This window comes from Gavialis gangeticus, unplaced genomic scaffold, assembly GCF_001723915.1.
Source record: "Gavialis gangeticus isolate Ggan-Ray unplaced genomic scaffold, GavGan_comp1, whole genome shotgun sequence".
Taxonomy (NCBI): Eukaryota; Metazoa; Chordata; order Crocodylia; family Gavialidae; genus Gavialis; species Gavialis gangeticus.
The window spans coordinates 42,298,730-42,316,863 of NW_017729032.1; the positions used below are offsets into that span (position 1 = coordinate 42,298,730).

The 18,134-nt window shown below is 37.4% G+C and overlaps 1 protein-coding gene across 2 annotated transcripts in view; it reads right to left on the reverse strand.

Moving 5' to 3' along the window:
* Positions 1 to 4,565: 4,565 nt before the first annotated feature.
* Positions 4,566 to 18,134, reverse strand: part of SACS (sacsin molecular chaperone) — a 95,563-nt gene continuing 81,994 nt past the window's right edge. For both annotated transcript variants that reach the window (XM_019524396.1, XM_019524395.1), the window contains one exon: positions 4,566 to 17,690. In XM_019524396.1, the coding sequence (XP_019379941.1) occupies positions 6,127 to 17,690 (11,564 nt within the window). In that variant the 3' untranslated portion in view covers positions 4,566 to 6,126. The remainder of the gene's footprint in view (positions 17,691 to 18,134) is intronic.

Sequence of the window (18,134 nt, forward strand, 5' to 3'; positions counted from 1 at the left end):
GTCTTTAAGAAGAGGCTGGATGCCCACCTAGCTGGACTCGTTTGAGTCCCATTTCTCTTTTTGGGGTTTTTGTTGTTCTCCCGCCCTGGCGGGGGGTCGGGCTAGAAGATCTACTAGGTCCCTTCCGACCCTTAATCTATGAATCTATGAATCTATGAAACACGTCAGAGCAGACTCGGTTAATTGAGCCAGCTGGAGCATGGTAATTGTTGCGCTCCAGCAGCTTCCTGCATCTCATGTATCAGTGTCCCCATGCTTAAAAATGGCTGTGGGGGCTCTCAAAGCCATTCTAATTATAGCGTGGCCTTCTCCCACGCCCAGAGGAAATGTAAAAGTGCCCTAAGGTAGCATGTCTCCAGCTAAGTAATCTACTGATCAGCAGTGCTTCCAAAAGTTGGGCATCACAACATCTAAATTCCTTTATGGATCTAGTCCTACATGATTTGTCAAGGGTCCCACCAAAAGTCTTGGGGTCGAGCAAAGAATTGAACCCAGGATCCCAAAATATCTAAATGGGTATCCTAACCTAACCACTGGTCTGTCTTTCCTGTCTACTGTTGCACAGCTCTATTTTTAAATCTGTTTCTGAATAATTACAAAAGAAGTACCATAAATGTGGAAGTGAGTGTGGAAAGTACAAGAGATGATCTCCCAAGTTCTCCTTGCAAATATCTTCATATATGTATTTTAGTATTTGAAAATGATCTAGTTCCCACTAAAATGCCACCTTGGTAAATACTTATACATCATTTTAAAAGTACCATGGAATTGCTTTAGGAGAAACATATTTCTATTAATTTTGAAATGTTATTTTACCAATGGCCACCAACATAGTGAAAGAATTAACAAAGCTCAGAACAGTGGGTTTCACTACTGGCCAAGTAGAAAGTTTTCCAAAAGTAGTTGTTAATATGAACAGCAGCTTTTGCCCCTGATAAGTATTTAACTGTTCATTGTAAGGCAGAAGACATAAAAACAGAATAGAACAATATTATAAATATTTGTTAGGAAGTAGCCAAACAGGGCTTCTCTCCCTCTTTGCAATCCAGTATGTATTTTGTTTGCCTTTATGTAAAAGGAAACTGCAAAAATTAACTGAAAAATTGTATTCTTGAATAAACTTTATATACTTTTGAAGAAAAAAAAAAAGGTTTATCTTTTCATAGTCAATTACTGCTAAAGTCCATTTTAAAACTGAAATGAAACAACTGAAAAGTCCTTTAAAAATACTATTAAGATGTATATTTTTTAAAGCCATGTTAAGGATTAGCCATAACTAAACATCTCATTTCCAGTGTCATACACTCTAGAATCTGTTTCATTATCAGGCCACATCATATTTAAGCTGTAGTACCTGAGAAAATACAGTTGGATTCAAGTTTTAGAAGCAAAAATTCTAACATGTTGATTCATACATTCAGCAACACAAACCAAATGGAAGGGGAAATTTTTTTTTTTTTTACAGAGAATTGTAAAACTGACTGACCTCTATGTGAAACTCATAAAGAAAAATGTTCTTACAGGGTGCCAACATCAAGTTGCAAACATGTGTTCTGTTTTAACATATTTGTGAGATGTTTTGAGACAACGCATAAAACAATGTTCATGGGAACATGGTCATTAGCTTGTCAACCCCGTACCTTAGAGAATGTGGTAGTCATAAGTCTTTTAGTTAAAAAACATTGATTATTTATATTGTCAGCATATTGAAAATGAAAAACTTGCTATCTACTTTGGTTTTGACAGTAGGTGTGTACTTTTATAAAATGCAGTGTATGGGGATGATCTAGCAGTTCTCAAACTTACTAGCAATGCCACAATTAAAAACTGACACTTCTTTTTTGATCAGTGCTCTTAGAATGAATTCTTTTAATATTAAAACTTCTTTCAGGTAATTATAAATATAACCTGAATATAACCATGCCTCCATCAGTAATGACTGAGTTACATATATTGCAACAAATGGTATTTCTTTAAAAGCAAACTGTTGTGTAAAATACCTGATGTTAGAAAAAAAAGTTATACAAACATTTTATTTTCCGGTGTTCCTTTCCTAATGCAACTCCATGGTGCTTTTTAGTGGTAATGCTGTTGTATGGAAGGAAAAGTTGGGGGTGGGGGGCAACTTCAGCAAGGCTTTTGATACCATCTCCCACAGCATTCTAAGGAAGTATGGGTTGGTTGGATGAATGGACTGCAAGTTGGACAGATAGCTGGCTGGATTTTCAGGTTCAACAGATAGTAATCATTGGCTCAATGTCTAGCTGTCAGCTGGTATCAAGTGGAGTGCCCCAGGGGTCAGTCTTCTTCAATACCTTCATTAATGATCTGCGAGATGGGATGGATTGCACCCCCAGCAAGTTCATGGAAAAGACCAAGCTGTGGGGAGGGTGGGTGCAGTAGATACACGGGATGTTAGGGATAAGGATTGAGAGTGACGTAGACAAATTGGAGGATTGGGCCAAAATAAATCTCATAAGGTTCAACAAGTGCAAAGCCCTGCACTTAGAATGGAAGAACCCCATGCACCAGTACAGCCTGGCAACTGACTGGCAAGTAGCAGCTCTGCAGAAAAGGACCCGGGGGGTTACAGTAGACACTAAGATAGATTTCTTAGCAGTGTGCCCTTGTTGTCAAGAAAACAAACAGCATACTGGGCGCTTTAGTAAGAGCATTGCCAGCAGATCAAGGGAAGTAATTATTCCCCTGTATTCTGCACTGGTAAAGCCACATCTGGAGTATTGTGTTCAGTTTTGGGCTCCCCGCTATAGAAAGGATGTGGACAAGTTGGAGAGTCCAGAAAAGGGCACCAAAAATAGTTAGCAGACTGGGGCACGTAACTTATGAGGAGGGGCTGAGGGAACTGGGCTTATTTAGTCTGGAGAAGACTGAGGCAGGATTTGATAGCAGCCTTTAACTACCTGAAGGGTGGTTCCAAAGATGATGGAGCTGTTCTGAGTGGTGACTGATGACAGAACAAGGAGCAATGGTCTGATGTTACACCATGGGATGTTTAGGTTGGATATTAGGAAAAACCTTCTCATTAGGAGGGTGGTGAAGCACTGGAACAGGCTATCTAGAGAGGTGGTGGAATCTCCATCCTTCACGGTTTTCAAAACCTTGCTTGACAAAGCCCTGGCTGGAATGATCTAGTTGGGGCTGGTCCTGCTTTGAGTGGAAGTTGGAATAGATGACCTCCTGAGGTCCCTTCCAACCCTAATTTTCTATGATTCTATGAAATGTGCACATGCATAGCTATTCTATAGGATTTGGCTTCATATCATGTATAGAACTGTTTATTAGGTCAGTTTCTGCCTAATGTGCCAAGTGCTGGGTTTCACAGAAAGACCACCTATTGATTTTTAACAGCTTGCATGCAAAATTAGACATGGGAAATGATGTAATCTATTTGTTGATAGTCCTGGTTTTACTAATGTACAACAAGAGAGTGAACTAACACATTTTTCAGCAACTAAAAGATTAAAATGTACCTGTGAGGTCAGTTTATCTTCTACATTCAGTGCAGTGCCACTAGCACACTAACCCAATGTTTTTAATATTCATGAAGCCTAGTTAACTAGCATATATGGTATGAGCAAGCAAAGAGGTAATTACAGACCTTCAACTAAAACTCACACTTGTTACTATCCTGGCCATAACCACTTATGATGAGGTACAGATACCTCAGCATGACTTAGTACACCCCAAGATGACGGGTGAAAGAAACGGCATGTAAAAATTGTATGTATATTCAGGTTGTTTGTCTTAGTGCAATGTCCAGTGTTTAAATTAGCTTGTAAGCCACTAGAAGCAAGGGCTGTTTTCCTCTTATAAACTATTGGTATGTCAGTAGTATGTAAAAACATATGACAAAGATAATGCAATATTGTGCTTCAAATCTGTATTGAAAGATCCATCATATCATTACTGATGAACCAACACATTCATTAATATACAGAAAATATGCACATAATTATTGAAAAGATCCTCTGCCACCCCACAAAAGGCTCATCTAGAAACAGAACTGCTATCATCATGATAATTCCTTTACACTGTTCTGCCAAGTTTGGAATTGCATTCTGCTGTATTAGGTATTTACAATAATTTAGACTGAAAAGCACTTTTATTAAAACATTTTTACATTGCCTCATGTCAATAGTAATTTTAGTGAAGTGTTTATCTTGCCATGCTGATTTTTTAACCTAACTGTAAAACCTCAAGCTGCTTGATCCACAACATTAGTTTAAAAAGTATTGAGAATAAGCTAATTTATTTATTTGATGGGTACACTGAGACTTCAGTCTTATCCAGTCACTGTTACTAACAATTAGCAAAATAAACATGGTTTGCTTTAAAAAAAGTGTTAGCAGGTGACAAATGCACAAAGGAAAAAGGCGTTATTACATATGACAATAATTTAAATCAGACTACACAGACTAAGCTGATCTATTATTTAATCTGCACACTTGTTTAGAATGAACTGTGAAGGACAGGATTATGCAAATATACATAAAATTAGATTCAAATGAACATCTCCTAATTTATAAACTGAAGACCAGCCAGACTGATGTTTGCATTTTTATTAAAATTATGGCACTTAATATAATAGCAGAAAGAATCACATGGCCTCACAAACAGAAGCAATACAGCTTTCCAAATAGCAACATTTCTTCCCATAACCAATAATTACTTGTGAGATTTTTGTGAACAGAGCAAGCCCTTGAATATCTGCATGAAACTAAAAAAAAAGCCTTTGTCAACATTTTTTCTTTTGGATTACAGCACTGTCAGAACCGTATCTCCCTATAAGATACTACTGTTGTTAATTTTCTTCTACATTCTGTAAGTGAAATTACAGCTTCACTGTGCTATCAAGTAAACAATTATGACAACTATGTCACCAGGAAATGATGAATGTTTACGTTAACGTAGCAAATTCAGCAAAAAAAATATTCCATTTACAAGTTCCTGTAATTCTTTACAAATAACTAATATTGACTACATTACTTGACATTATAAAAAATCTTACAATTTATAAAAGAAATGGTGGGAACTAAAAATCAGACGTCCCTAGTGTCTTAGAGAGACAAAATAAAAAAAGCATTACATTACAGCACCTTTTGACATGTAACAAAATACTGCCCACTGTACACCAAAAAAATGGATTACCAAGTTGTACCATTTCCAATGTTTGTGAAAAATATATGCACACGTATGCACAGAAACATGAAACTCAAGCACTGAAACATTTTAGAAGTGAGTTTTGGTGTGCAGTTTTCAAAAACCCTTCATAAAACACTGTACATTGATGGTCACCAATTCTAGTTTATTCACATGCAGGTTTCATTAAATAAAAAATGGCAGGTTCTTAAACAAAGATGTAAATTAAATGCCTAAGTATTTCAAACTATTTTATAATTAAGTAAATGCACTCAATGCACTACATGAAGTTGTACGTTAAGTCAAGTAATATTACTGAGGATTAAAATACTGTACCTTTTGAAAGGTACTGCATTATCCTCTAAATGTCCAGGGTGTAATACTGCAGCAAATTTATAATCAGATCCAGCTGATAAGAGTATTAATATGGATTACATGAATGTCCACAGAACACAAAAGAATCAAGTAATGCTCTGGAGTCATTCTTCTCCAAAGTTTTCCCCTCCCATTCAATAGTATGTCCAGTCTTTGATTAATACATTGAAAAATGACATCACTTCTTGGAAGCATAATGAAATAAAATCTAACAAGGATTTTAGTATACAGGCTTCATCCAGCATACTGCTAAGCTTTGGTTATATAAAGTGCAGTTCACAATCTTGTGTGATTTTAACCACTTGTACTGTACACAGAGCTATTTTTTGCAGCACAATCTCCCTGCAAAAATTTTTAATATTCATGTTTTTACAGTTTGCTCATACAGCAGGCTCAAGAAAATAAAGTTTGATTAATTTAGTTTCACTTTAAATACTTCAGTACCATCCAAATATGTGCATTGTATTTAAGCTGCTTGGTAATGTGTAACCTCTTGGAAGTACAGTAAGCTGCACAAGTAAATGACATTTGTACCCCATTATATTAACCATTTAGTTCTTCAGAGTGCACTTTCCTAATCTCTTCAGTGTCTCATACTTTTTGTTGTATAAAGTTTTCAAGTTTTATTATGATGCAGGCAGTACACTCCATCACTCTCATGGCAACTTCAGAAGTGAACCTATCATTTGGAATCTGTGGAAAGGGAAGCAAGTCAGGATATCTAGTTTTTAAGCTATCTACTCCATAAGCTTCCAGTGTCTGAACATCATTTGTAAGTCCCTCAAGTTGTTGACTATATTCTTCTATTTTTTGTGCAAGAGCAGTTGGTTTTACATCTTTATCTGACTTACCCCTTACAGCATAATCAGCTGCAATCAAAGCTAACTTAGTGGAGAGATAGCATTTGAAGCACACCCATTCATTAGCATTTTTATGAAGGTCATTTCTTGCAGCTGAGAAGTTTGCTCGAGCTTGCCTAAGCCATCTACGTGCCTCCACAGGATTACCAACAGATCTGAATGTAGGTGGTACAAAGAATCGTTGAGAGTATGATGGCCCTGTTGAAGATGGGCACTTTTCTTTACACTGCTGTCTCTCAGATTTATGGCTTGTTGCTTCTTGATTCCATGAAGTATAAAATCTTTGAAATGAAAATTTGTCCGACTGGAATCGAGAAGCTGAGGATGAAAAGGTTCGTCTTGATGCTCTGTCTGTATTTTGGTCTATAAAAGACTGTTTTTCTAGTCTGTTAATCTCATTCTGTAAATGTTTGAAAACTTCATTGGCTATATCAAGGTTCTCTGCATTTTTGTCTGGATGCCACTTAAGATACAGTCTTCTAATAATCTTTTTCCTTTCAGATTCTGGAAGTTTCCAAGCCTGTTCAATCACTGATGTTACTTCTCTTAAGATTTCTGGCAAAGAATTTGCCTTCATCTTTTTAGGTGAGTGATGTTTTGAAGATGCTGTTTTGTGGCTCTCTCTACCAGAGAAGAGAGGAGGAATTGTCCTGGGTCCATGTGCTGGAAATTCGGTAGGACTAGTTGGGGTAGAAGGTGCACTGTCTCTACTTTGGGAACTTTCATCAGGTCTTGAGAACTTGTATAAGTCAAGAGAGCTCACTATCTTATACTCACTATATCCAATATCAATCTGATATATCTTGCCCAAAAAACTGGAATTTTCATTATCTTCTCGTTCCACTTCTTGTACAATGATTGCATATGTATATGTTGGTTGATATGATCCATATATATCACCACCCTCAGCATCAACAAGGTAACCAACATATTCTCCTGGATAAAAAACATTCATTGGATCCATAAGGAGAGTATAGTGAATTTCTGCTGGTATAGGAGTGCCAGGCATAGGTAGCTCGAGTTTTGAAGGCTCTGAGGAGTCATACTTCACTCCTAAACTATCAAGCTTTTCACTAATTCTGTAAATATCATTACAACCCAACATAGCAATTAAATATGAGGTATCAGAAATCAGATTGTCCGTTGCAGATTTCAGGGTCATCGCTAATGCCAGAAGGAAATTTATGTCTTTGCTGTCAGAGTGCTGTATATAAAGGAGTATTACTGCATTCCCATATCTCTTTAAAAATGCAAATGTTTCACTTCTACTGTGGGGAATAGGAGCAAAACCTTTCACTCTTAACGTTGTTTGAAGCTTCTCAAAACAAGACACTTTCAAACCTTCTCGTAAGGCTTTGCACAGTCTTACTGCTTTTTCTTCATTGGCTAGGAAAGCATTATCATTTTCATGCTTCATAATTCTAATAAGTCCTGTAATGAACTGTTCAGAAGATAATAATAATTGCAGCCTGCCTTGCAGAGAACACAGTGCTCCAAACTGACAAATTTTGGGACATTCTTCATCTAACTGTTCTTCAAGAATGCTGCTTAACAGACGAGGCCTCAGTTTCTGAGGGAACAGCATTATCAACTTGGTATGAAAACCATGATCTTTCCCTAAGTAACACTGGCTAAGATCAACAAGCATCTGTACACCAATATTACCTTGGATTCTACTTTTGTAATGTGGGGCATCATCAAAAACTAAGATGTTTGACTTTACCAACCTACCATCTTGACTGGGAAGGTAAAGGATCAGATCTCTCATATTCTCGAGGTCATTTCTAACCTTAACAGAATCGTTTTGAAGACTTTTAAATAGGCCAGAAACAACTCTCTTAACTGTGCGCATTTCATTAGGATCCAGTTGCTTTCCTTCAGAGTTCTTGAATATGCGACTTAAAACTTCAACATACTGCTTGGTTGAAATAACATCTTCAGTACCTAAGTGTTTAAATAACTGGTGAAAGGTACCAAGTTCTAAAGGAAGCTTGTAAAGGTAGGGTTTGAAATCAGATTCATATTCGAGATTTATTACTACTTCCTCAGGTTTCAGAAGCTTCCAACCTTCCTCTACCATCACAAAAGCAACCCCTCGAAGCTGAAAGCGGAATTCCCTCTTCTCTGTACTGAGAAATTCATAAATACTCCGTAGGACTTTGGCCCTAGTTTTTACCATTTCCTCATCCAAAGTAGTTATATTACATATATTTCTGCAGTTATTGATAACTTTGTCCACAGGTGGATCCAAGTTAACATTTAGCATAGTTAAAACTTGCTCGAGCTGTTCTTGTGGGCCAAAACTACTTCCTTCTTGTTCTTTGATACTAAGAGGCGTTGCTTTCTCGGGCAGAATAGGACATGAGGTCCACAGCAATTGTAACACATCCGTTTGTTTGAATTTAGGGTTTACCTGTGCTCCATTGAATTTTATAAGGGGGAGTGTCCCATTAACTTCCTGATACTGAGGATGAAATCTGACAAATTCAGCAGGAGCACGTTCAGGACACAAAAAAGGAATTAAAGATAATTCTTTTAGAAAACTTCCTGATAGTAAATCAGTTCTTTCTTGAAATATGTGATGAAGGAGGACATCAACTGTGTTCTGCAGCGCTTCCTTAGACCAGTTTTCTGTGTTAGCTCTCATGCTTATCTCCTTAGCAAACTGCAATAACTGTTGTTGTGAAATGACATACTTTAGTCCTATATGCCGTAGGAATGTTACCCATGATGCAAGGAAGGCAGTTTGATTCTTCGGTTTTGTGAGTTGTTCCAGTCTCCTAAAGAATTCTTGAGGTATGAACAGTTTTTCAGGAAGCATAACTTCAAAGACTCGTATAGTTCTGTCATAAAAATGTTTTGCAGGTTTTAGTCTATTGTTTGCATCATGAATTATCAAAAAGCTTTCCAGTTTTTCAAACAGCTGTTCCTTTATTTCTGAAGATTCCTCAATGCCAGAGAGTCTGTTCTTTAGGTAGATCAAATGCTCTACTTTTGCATCATAAGACAATGTTTCAATCTTTGGTAAAAGATGCTTCAGATACACTTCAAGATCATCCACAGGGACACAACCAACTACACTGTACAAGTCTTTTAAATGAACTTTTTCTTCAAGAAAGGCACATAATGTTGACTGTGTCCATCTATCCACTTCAGCTGAAGGGATACTTTTTGTAAGTACATAGCAAGTTCCACATTTTGAAATATTGATGTATCGACCACTAATAGATTTATAGCATGGAAGAGACTTTAAAATATTAATGTCATCATCAGACATTAAATGACTCAAATTGCAATTGAAGTACATTAAGAGGGCTTCAAAATCACTTTCTGCTAATTTTTCAGTCTTAAATGTTGAGGTCTGGACCATATAATGTACAGCTTTCAGAATGCTTGAAGGATTATCTATGTTGGCTGTATGCCCTGACAAGAGTGGCACTAGAATATTGTCTTTGGAGCAAATTTTGTTCAAAGCAAGCTGAATAGAACCTGTTTTCATTAAAGCATGGAAAACTTTATCACTCTGCGCATTTGGGAAAACTGCTATATGCATAAGGCTAAGAGGCAACAAGACATCACACTCCGGCACAACAAGCTGATTGGCTGAGACAGTAAACTTTATACCTGGCAGTAAAGCCCAATCTTTCAAAGTATCAACAACATCATCAAATTTTGCTTTCATGTCTTCTTGATCTTCCTTCACATTTACAGATTCACTAATAAAGTGCCATGCACTTTTCAGCCAAGATTCACTTGCAACATTTTCTTTCCATTTCATACAAGTTCTGGTTTTATATTCTCTAGGTAACACAGATGATAATAAATCAGCAAAACTTGTGATGTCAAAGACTTTTGCTACATCACAGCTGAGGAAAATATTACTGTATCTCAAATACAGTGTGTTCATAAACAGGTCCTTGCGAGATGGAATCAGTTCATGATATGTTGTTAAAAACTTTGGCCGCTTTGAATCAAAAACTTGCAAGACATTGTCAAGTGTAATAAGAAGTGGCAACCCCTCAACTTGGATTTCATTCTCTTCTGCATCCTTGAAACAATAGTCAACCAGAAGTTTTAGGCTGTGAAAGAGTTTCAAGTTTGTCTGCTGAAGACGACAGGGCAACTTTCCAATGTGACAATTAGAATCTGGAGAAGAAAACGTCATCAAAAAATTGCATACATCAGCAGGAGTCACATATGTGACAGGAATATCTGCATCTACAAGACAGTGATAAAGATTTGCTGTTTCATCACAGTTATATACCAAGTTAAATCCGATTTCTAAAAGTAGATGTTTGAGTCTATAAACATTTTCTGCTACTGTCTTGCGCGTTGTGATGTTATACTCTGTGTTTTTGAGGTGCTGCAATTCATCTTGTAGCAAGTTGTCAAAAAATGGCCTCCCTTTGTTTGAAGTAGACATGTTAACCCAAGTAATGATAACTGCAGAATGTAAATCAGAGCCATCAATATTTGGAGCTCGCATGACAGGTAAGAGACGTTTTAAATCTTCATAAATGCAGCTGTATACTGCTTTCACTAGACAATACCAATCTGGCTGAATATCAAGTCTGTTAACTGGGAAAAAAGACAAAAACTTTTTTAAAGTGTCTTTCACAACATGAATAGATGTGTTTTGTAATATTGATACTGTAGGATCAGAGCCTGGAAAATAACGTTTCTTCAGTTGGATCAGCAGTTCAACATAGGCTGGTGCAATTACTGCTGTCATTAGGCTATTATTCCAGTCACTTCTTACTCCAACTCCATTATCATCACGCCATAGATTTCTTCTGGCAGAGTCTAAGGCAAAGTGTCCATTTACGTGAAAAGGTAACCCAGTCTCTAAAGATAAAGGTAAGAAGCAAAATGCCCTGTGGGGTTTTTTGTAGTTGTGAGTAATGCAAGCAGCTACTCCTCCACGTGGGAAAAGGGTGATGTCTTTATTCTTATGAGCTGATATAACACTTTTGCATACTTTCTCCATAGCCGAAAATCCAGACCTGTTGCAAATTAGCCAAGTTGTAAGGTTACTTTCAGAGTCTTCAGTATCCATAGTGTAAGTAATCTGTTGTACAGGTATTTCACTTAGCTGCTTTTTTTTAGTTACACTGTCAATTACAGATGCATGGAATTGCTTCCGTTTCAATCTGTCTCCATCTGTAATTTTGCCCTGTACAGAGTATAATACATTCAGTGCTCCTGTTGTTTTTTCTATTTCACAAACAGAAATTTTTTCCATGTGATTCAAAAACATTAAAAGTTCTGCTCCATCTGTACGCAACTTATCCAGAAGATTTTGGACCATTCTGTCTGAACTTGGAACAGAGGAAATTTCTGACACTTTCGCCATTTCTCCATTTCGAAGTGGAAACCGAAACATTGTGCAATTATCCAATTTAAAGTGGTCTCCTAAGTAGAGGTCAAGTACATCTGAGAACTGCGTTCTGAAATCTGCATCTAAATCTCTAAACATGCGTCCAGGACTTACTGATGTCGAACCCGGCGCATATCTAGCATGAGGATCAAAGATACAGAGTATATCATTTCCTGATATGAAAGAAGGACAGTCAGTGATGTGATACACAGAATTGAATCCTATACCATACTGTCCCGTTTTACATGGGTTTCCTTCTTTAGTACCTTTTCCAAGGTTCTGAATCCCTCTGATATCATCCTCTGTAAAAGGCTGATTATTGTACACACACAATGCTGGCCCTTGAAGAGGTGCCCATTTCTCATCAAATATTCTATCAACTGGATGATGTCTAGGATCAAACACAAAACAGATCTCTGTAGCTTTGGCATCATCTGCATTCTGAAGTAGCTCTTTCAGCATTTCTTTTTCTGAAGGGTACGCATTAAGAATGCTTTTAATTCTACTTGTCAATTTTTCTTTCTGTCCAAACTCAGTTCCCAAGGTAGTAAAACAGATATTAGAGGCATATCTTTCTAGAGCTTTGTGTCGCTTTGGTATCGCTCCAAGCTTTACTGCAACTTCTCTAGGAATATCAGCATGACAATATTTTACAGTTGTATCTTTCACTTTTATCCAAGGACAATCATTGTAACACAAAGATTTAGCAGATAAAAGTGCAAGATGAGTATCTGGTAACAAAATCGCACCATATTTTTTCACACAGACTTCTTGCTTCTTCTCTCTAATGAGGCCCCATATTCCTTCACTAATAATTCTCCTACAAAGTTGAAAATTATCTTCTGTTAGCTGGTTTGTCCCTCTTTCGTGATTAATCAACTCAAGGACTAGAGCAAAATCCTCAACTGTAAAAGCATGTCTCACACCCACATTTTCAAAGAGTTCACGGAAGCTATTTTTATATTTATTAGGCAACTGGTAGAGATACGGAGCTGCTTCAAAGTTCAAATAAAAGCATACTTTCATTGGGTCAACATATGCATTTTCTACAAGAATGAAACTACATCTTTTTAACTGGTCAATGATAACTGTTTTTGTTGCTTCGTTCTGTAGCATTGCTTCATGTAGGTATTTGTAGCAAGCATTAGTGATATTCTCCTGATACAATGTAATTCCATCAAATGTTTTAGCAACTTCCAGCAACTGATTTATAACCATGTTGACAGTTGGTTTCTTAAGTAATCCCAAAAACTCTTTGACAGCTAATGACAGAGCCCCACAACCCTTAAAGGAATGAGAATTTTCATTAAGAATTGGTTGTAAGAGACAAACTATATCTTGATGATCAGCAGTGAAAAGATCAGATGCTGAAAACATTGTTTCAGGCTGAAAATCACTACCCCACCAGTGCAACGAAAAACCTGCTGGCTTTGTAAGGAATGGAAGGAAAGGGATTGTTTGACATTTTGCAGAAAATTCTTTGGCTCTAGGGTCATTACATTTCAGTTTTTCATCAACAAGACTCAGTATAATGCTGCTTCGGAGACAAGCTGCAGCATGATCATTTGTATTAATTTCTGCTACCGACTCTGCACGTTCTATCAGGTCTTCCCATAAAACATCATCTTTAGCCATACCTAACTGAACAAGTTTCACCAAAATAACAGGATTAAGGTAATCCTGATTGCTGCCATAAGGAAATCTTCCATCTTCGGCATCATACAACTTTGCAACTCTTCCTTCAGGGTGGATCAATCGGGAAGGTATAACTAAAGGATGCCCTTCCAAAGAACACGGAATACACGGAGTAACACGAAGAATTCCTGAGAATTCCTCAACCTTTTCATTGAGCACATAACGCATCAAAGGATCACGTAGCTGAGCATCAATCTGCTGAATATTAGGGAAAAAAACTTCAGAGAAGAACTGTTTCTCAGAGAAAGTGTTCTCTTGTAGTATGTATTTACATCCTGCTTCTTCAAAACCTGTCTTCACCCAAGAAGGAAGCTCTACTGCACATAGATTTTTGGATCCAGTTTTTTTAAGGTACTTCAGGAAGATTTTAAAGGCAGAAGGCCCAATGTCTGGCCTTTTCAATATTGAATCATCTAAAAACCTCACATTCTTCATAGAAACCCATGATGAACCATCAGAGAACACTTTGATCCCTCCTTTGCTTTTTGCATGAGCTATATCTTCATAAAATCCTTGACATATAATAGAAAAATCATCATGCACTGAGTCAGGATCCGGCCACACTGCACAGTAACTGTAGTCAGCTAACTCACCATTGATGGCCATGTCACGTAAAATACAGAGTGCTTCTAAATAGGCTTTTACAATAACATGCCTCATGAATACTGTATTCCATCTTCCTTTTGTGTCCGTTTTCCAGATCTCTTTTCTATTTGAAGTAACAGCAAAGCAGCCATTGATGTGAACCGGCAACCCTGTTTTAATTCGAAGAGGCAAATAGCAGAACACTTCCCCAATGCTGTTACAACCAGGTTTCACAATCCACTTTTGTTCCTGAGTTTCAGACAGATGTATTCCTACACCACCACAGGGAACAAGTCCTAATCTTTGTCCACTTTCCTGTAATGAAAATTTGAGAGCATCCCCAGTGTCCATGCAAGAGCATATAAGCCATGTCGTAGAATCAACTGTTTTTTGTGGCAGCTCATCAGCTGGCCTTTTCATCTGCCCAGATTTTGCCATGTCAAAGAAAGAAGCTGGGTCATCTTCTGGACCTCTAAAAAGAGGAGACTGCAAGTCAGCAATGCGTCTAAATACATGATGAAATTCTTCTACTACTATCTGTAAGATGCATGAAGATTTCGGTGTTTCAGTGGGAAGCTTTTTACTACTGTTGCTGCAAGTCTTCATGAGTTTGGCTGCTTCTTTTAAAACACTCACTACAGGGGAAAGCAATGCTTTGGAGGTGCACACATTTTTTTTAATCGTCACAACTTCTTGTGCCATGCCAGGATCAGCTTCCTCAGTTTTCAAATATTTCAAAACCATTGAGTTTACACTCTGAGTGAATATTATCAGTCGATGTCCACAAATGCTGAATTCATCCACCAAAGTGTAAATGTCAGCTGTATTATAACAAGTGCTGCTGACCTCACTCACTTTGCCCTCCTGCTGAGTTCTAAAAGAAAGTCTGAAAAGAGTCCCATCATAACTGTAAGGGGCCTCCACTGTCAATGGTAGATGACAACCAAATACACCCAAAAATGGTTTGAACTGATTTGGAAATTTTCGCAGCCTTTTCTGTTGTTTACTCCAGTTAATTTTGATTCCAGGATTAGATTTATCCCTAATATGTTTACTGATGTGGTTAACATTGGGGTCAAACATTATCATGAACTCTCTGCTCATAATGATGGGAATATCAGTGACATGATAAACAGAGTTAAACCCCAATCCAAATTTTCCTACTTTATCAACTTCACTTCTTTTTAGAGACTCCCCCAATCGAGTTATATTTAGAAAATCTGAGTCAGAAAATACAGAATTGTTGAAGGACCACAAAGCTGGCCCATGACACATTGCCATTCCAGGATCCAAAAGGTTCTCTCTTATATCCATATTGCGCCTCATGTCAATCATGAAATTACATTCTGTTGCATTGGCATCATCTGCATTTTGAAGCAGTTCTTTAAAAATGTCTGAAACAGAAGGATATTCCTCCAAAATGTTTTTAATTCTTACGGTGAGAGGTTCTCTTTGCCCAGATTGCTCAAATCCCATGTTTTCTGGATTAATCAATCTTGTACTGAGGCATGGCACATTTAACCACTCTGCAGTTTTCATGGGTATGTCTTCATGCACCAAGATTATTGGTTCCACAGAATCTTCAAGCAAGTCATTTAAGTCATCAACTTTGATATCACAATAACAGCATTCATGAATCGGTTTCATTGCAAGTTTGTAAGGATGTTTGCCACTATAAATAGGCATGGGCGTATTCAGATTTGCAGAAATCTGACTGCTGTATAGCCATCTTATAATGCTCAGCATGATGTAGAGATTTTGTTTACTCTCCTCCTCACTGAGAGATTGCTCACTTTTTAGATATATTTTCTGAATGACCATTGAAACATGGTCTGGTGTTAACTGCTCAATTGAACCACAATATTTAAATAACTGGTGGAATTTAGTCATAGTTTTAGGCACATTATGCAGATAAGGCTGGAGATCAAGATCAGGTTCTGGCTTTATTACTGCTTGTGTAACGGAACAAAATTTTTTACCAGTCCAAACCCAGGGAAATTTCAAGGCTTTAAAGGCTTCCTTACCTTCATCTAAGTGATCATGCATAAATCCATAAATTTCAAGCAAAATATGCTGAAATTGATAATAGTCCTCATCACTAAAGGTTTTAGAACAGTACCAATCAACCACCACCTTAAAGTGTTTTAAAACTGCTTTTATGCTAGGTTTAGTGGCAATGCCAAGTGTTTTTTCTATATTTAAATGGACATTTTCCACAAGGGGAACTGATGACCCAACTAAAATTGCATGAGCTATATCGCACATTTCTGGTGGTGAACACAAATTAGAGAAATCTCCTTTCCAGACTAATGATCCTGGATAATTTGGAGGTCTTTCCTTGCATGCAGGAATCCATTTAATTTTTTTCAACATTGTTTTTGCTTCAGGTGAATGCAGCAAAGTGTGGTTCTTGTTCAAAATCATTAAAAGAGTTCTAGCTTTTCTTAATAATAAATCATGGTTTTTGACAGAATTACCCTGCAAGGTTTCAATTTTATTTGCCACTCGCATAATATCATTTTCTTCAAGATTTGCTTCATTTTTTAAGCCTATTTGTCTGAGAGAATGAAGAATATCTGAAGATACTGTAAAAGTATTAGGTGGGAAGCAGATTTCTTCCTCAGCATAAAACAGATTTTGTAGTACTTCTACTTCAGGATCAAAAAGTTCACTGGCTGACACTATCTTTTCTTGTGAAATCTGAATAAACGTTAGCGATGTCAGCCAGTCTATCACATCTGTATTTTCATTTTTGAGGGAAGTCAGATTTTCAAGAACCCATAGCATAATCTTTGTTGATTCATCATACGAATAAAAGTTTTTTTGAATATCTTGTATGATAAACTTGAGGCAATCTGTGCTCTTTAGCTGTTCTTCTTTTAGTAGGTTAGCTAACCGAATAGTAGCTTCATCGCTGCTGTCAATTATTGGAACAGAAAGTCTTATACCAGGTGGCAGTTTGGCAGTGTGGTGCAACACCTTACAACCTTTTAATACAGTAAAAGCATTGCCCCCTTCATCAGATGATTTTTCAATTTTTTTAAATATCATTAACTCCTGAATAATTCTTCTTTCTCTTTCATTAGTGTCAGTTAAACTAGCTAAAAATCTCCTAAGAGCATCTTTATGAGATGTAGGAAATGATGCTACCTGACTGCATAGTTTCTGCAATGATAGTTTCTCCATTATCTGTAAAATGACACTTGGTAGTGGTGAATGCACGTACTTTTTTAAAAGTGGATGTTGTATCGAGGTGTCTAGCTTTTTAAGTACAACTCCACCGACTTTCTGTACAATGTCTGCTAAGAATTCTGGAAGCTGTCTCTCAGATTCATCCTCTAGAATAACTGGTGATGGAGTCCTAAGTCTAATCAGTTCCACTAATGTCTCATTTTCTTCTAGCAGTGTCTTGGGGATAAGTGGCATGTCATCAAACATACTCAGATCTTCAGAAAAATGTATATACAAGTTCTTCCAAACCATCTTAAACCAGGAAACAGATGGATGATTTTTCTCTTCCGAACCTGGATACCACTGTACTAACATGTCTCTACTAGGCCATACAGTATTCATAACTTCTTTGATTAGCCGGGCAAATCGTTCTGGAGTCAAAAGCTGTAGCTGAGTGCATGGTCTTCCTGAAAACAAAATAAACCAGTAAAGCTATGAAAAAAAATCAAGCAATACAGATAAAAATACTGTGTGCTGTACATATTTGCAAAAACAGAACGGAAGCAGCAGGGCAGGAAACTAAAGACATTTTTTATGCTTGTCCACTAAAAGCATACCAGATACCAACTCAAATACTAGGACTGTGCGAAACAGGTATGCACCCAGAGGCCCTGACTGCTGCTGCTACAGACAGTGAATGCGAAACATTTTTGTTTTTAATTTTTTTTTTAAGTGCCAGGAGGCTGGGGCCAGGTAGGGGATGGGACCGGGCAGGGCAGCCATAGGTGCAGAGGTAGGCACAGCCAGAGGAGCCCTCCTGCAGCTCCCACACCCAGAGGATCCCTCAGAGGCCCTGACTGCTGCCGCTACATCTGGTGAGTGTGGGTCTTTTTTTTTTTTTTTTTTTTTTT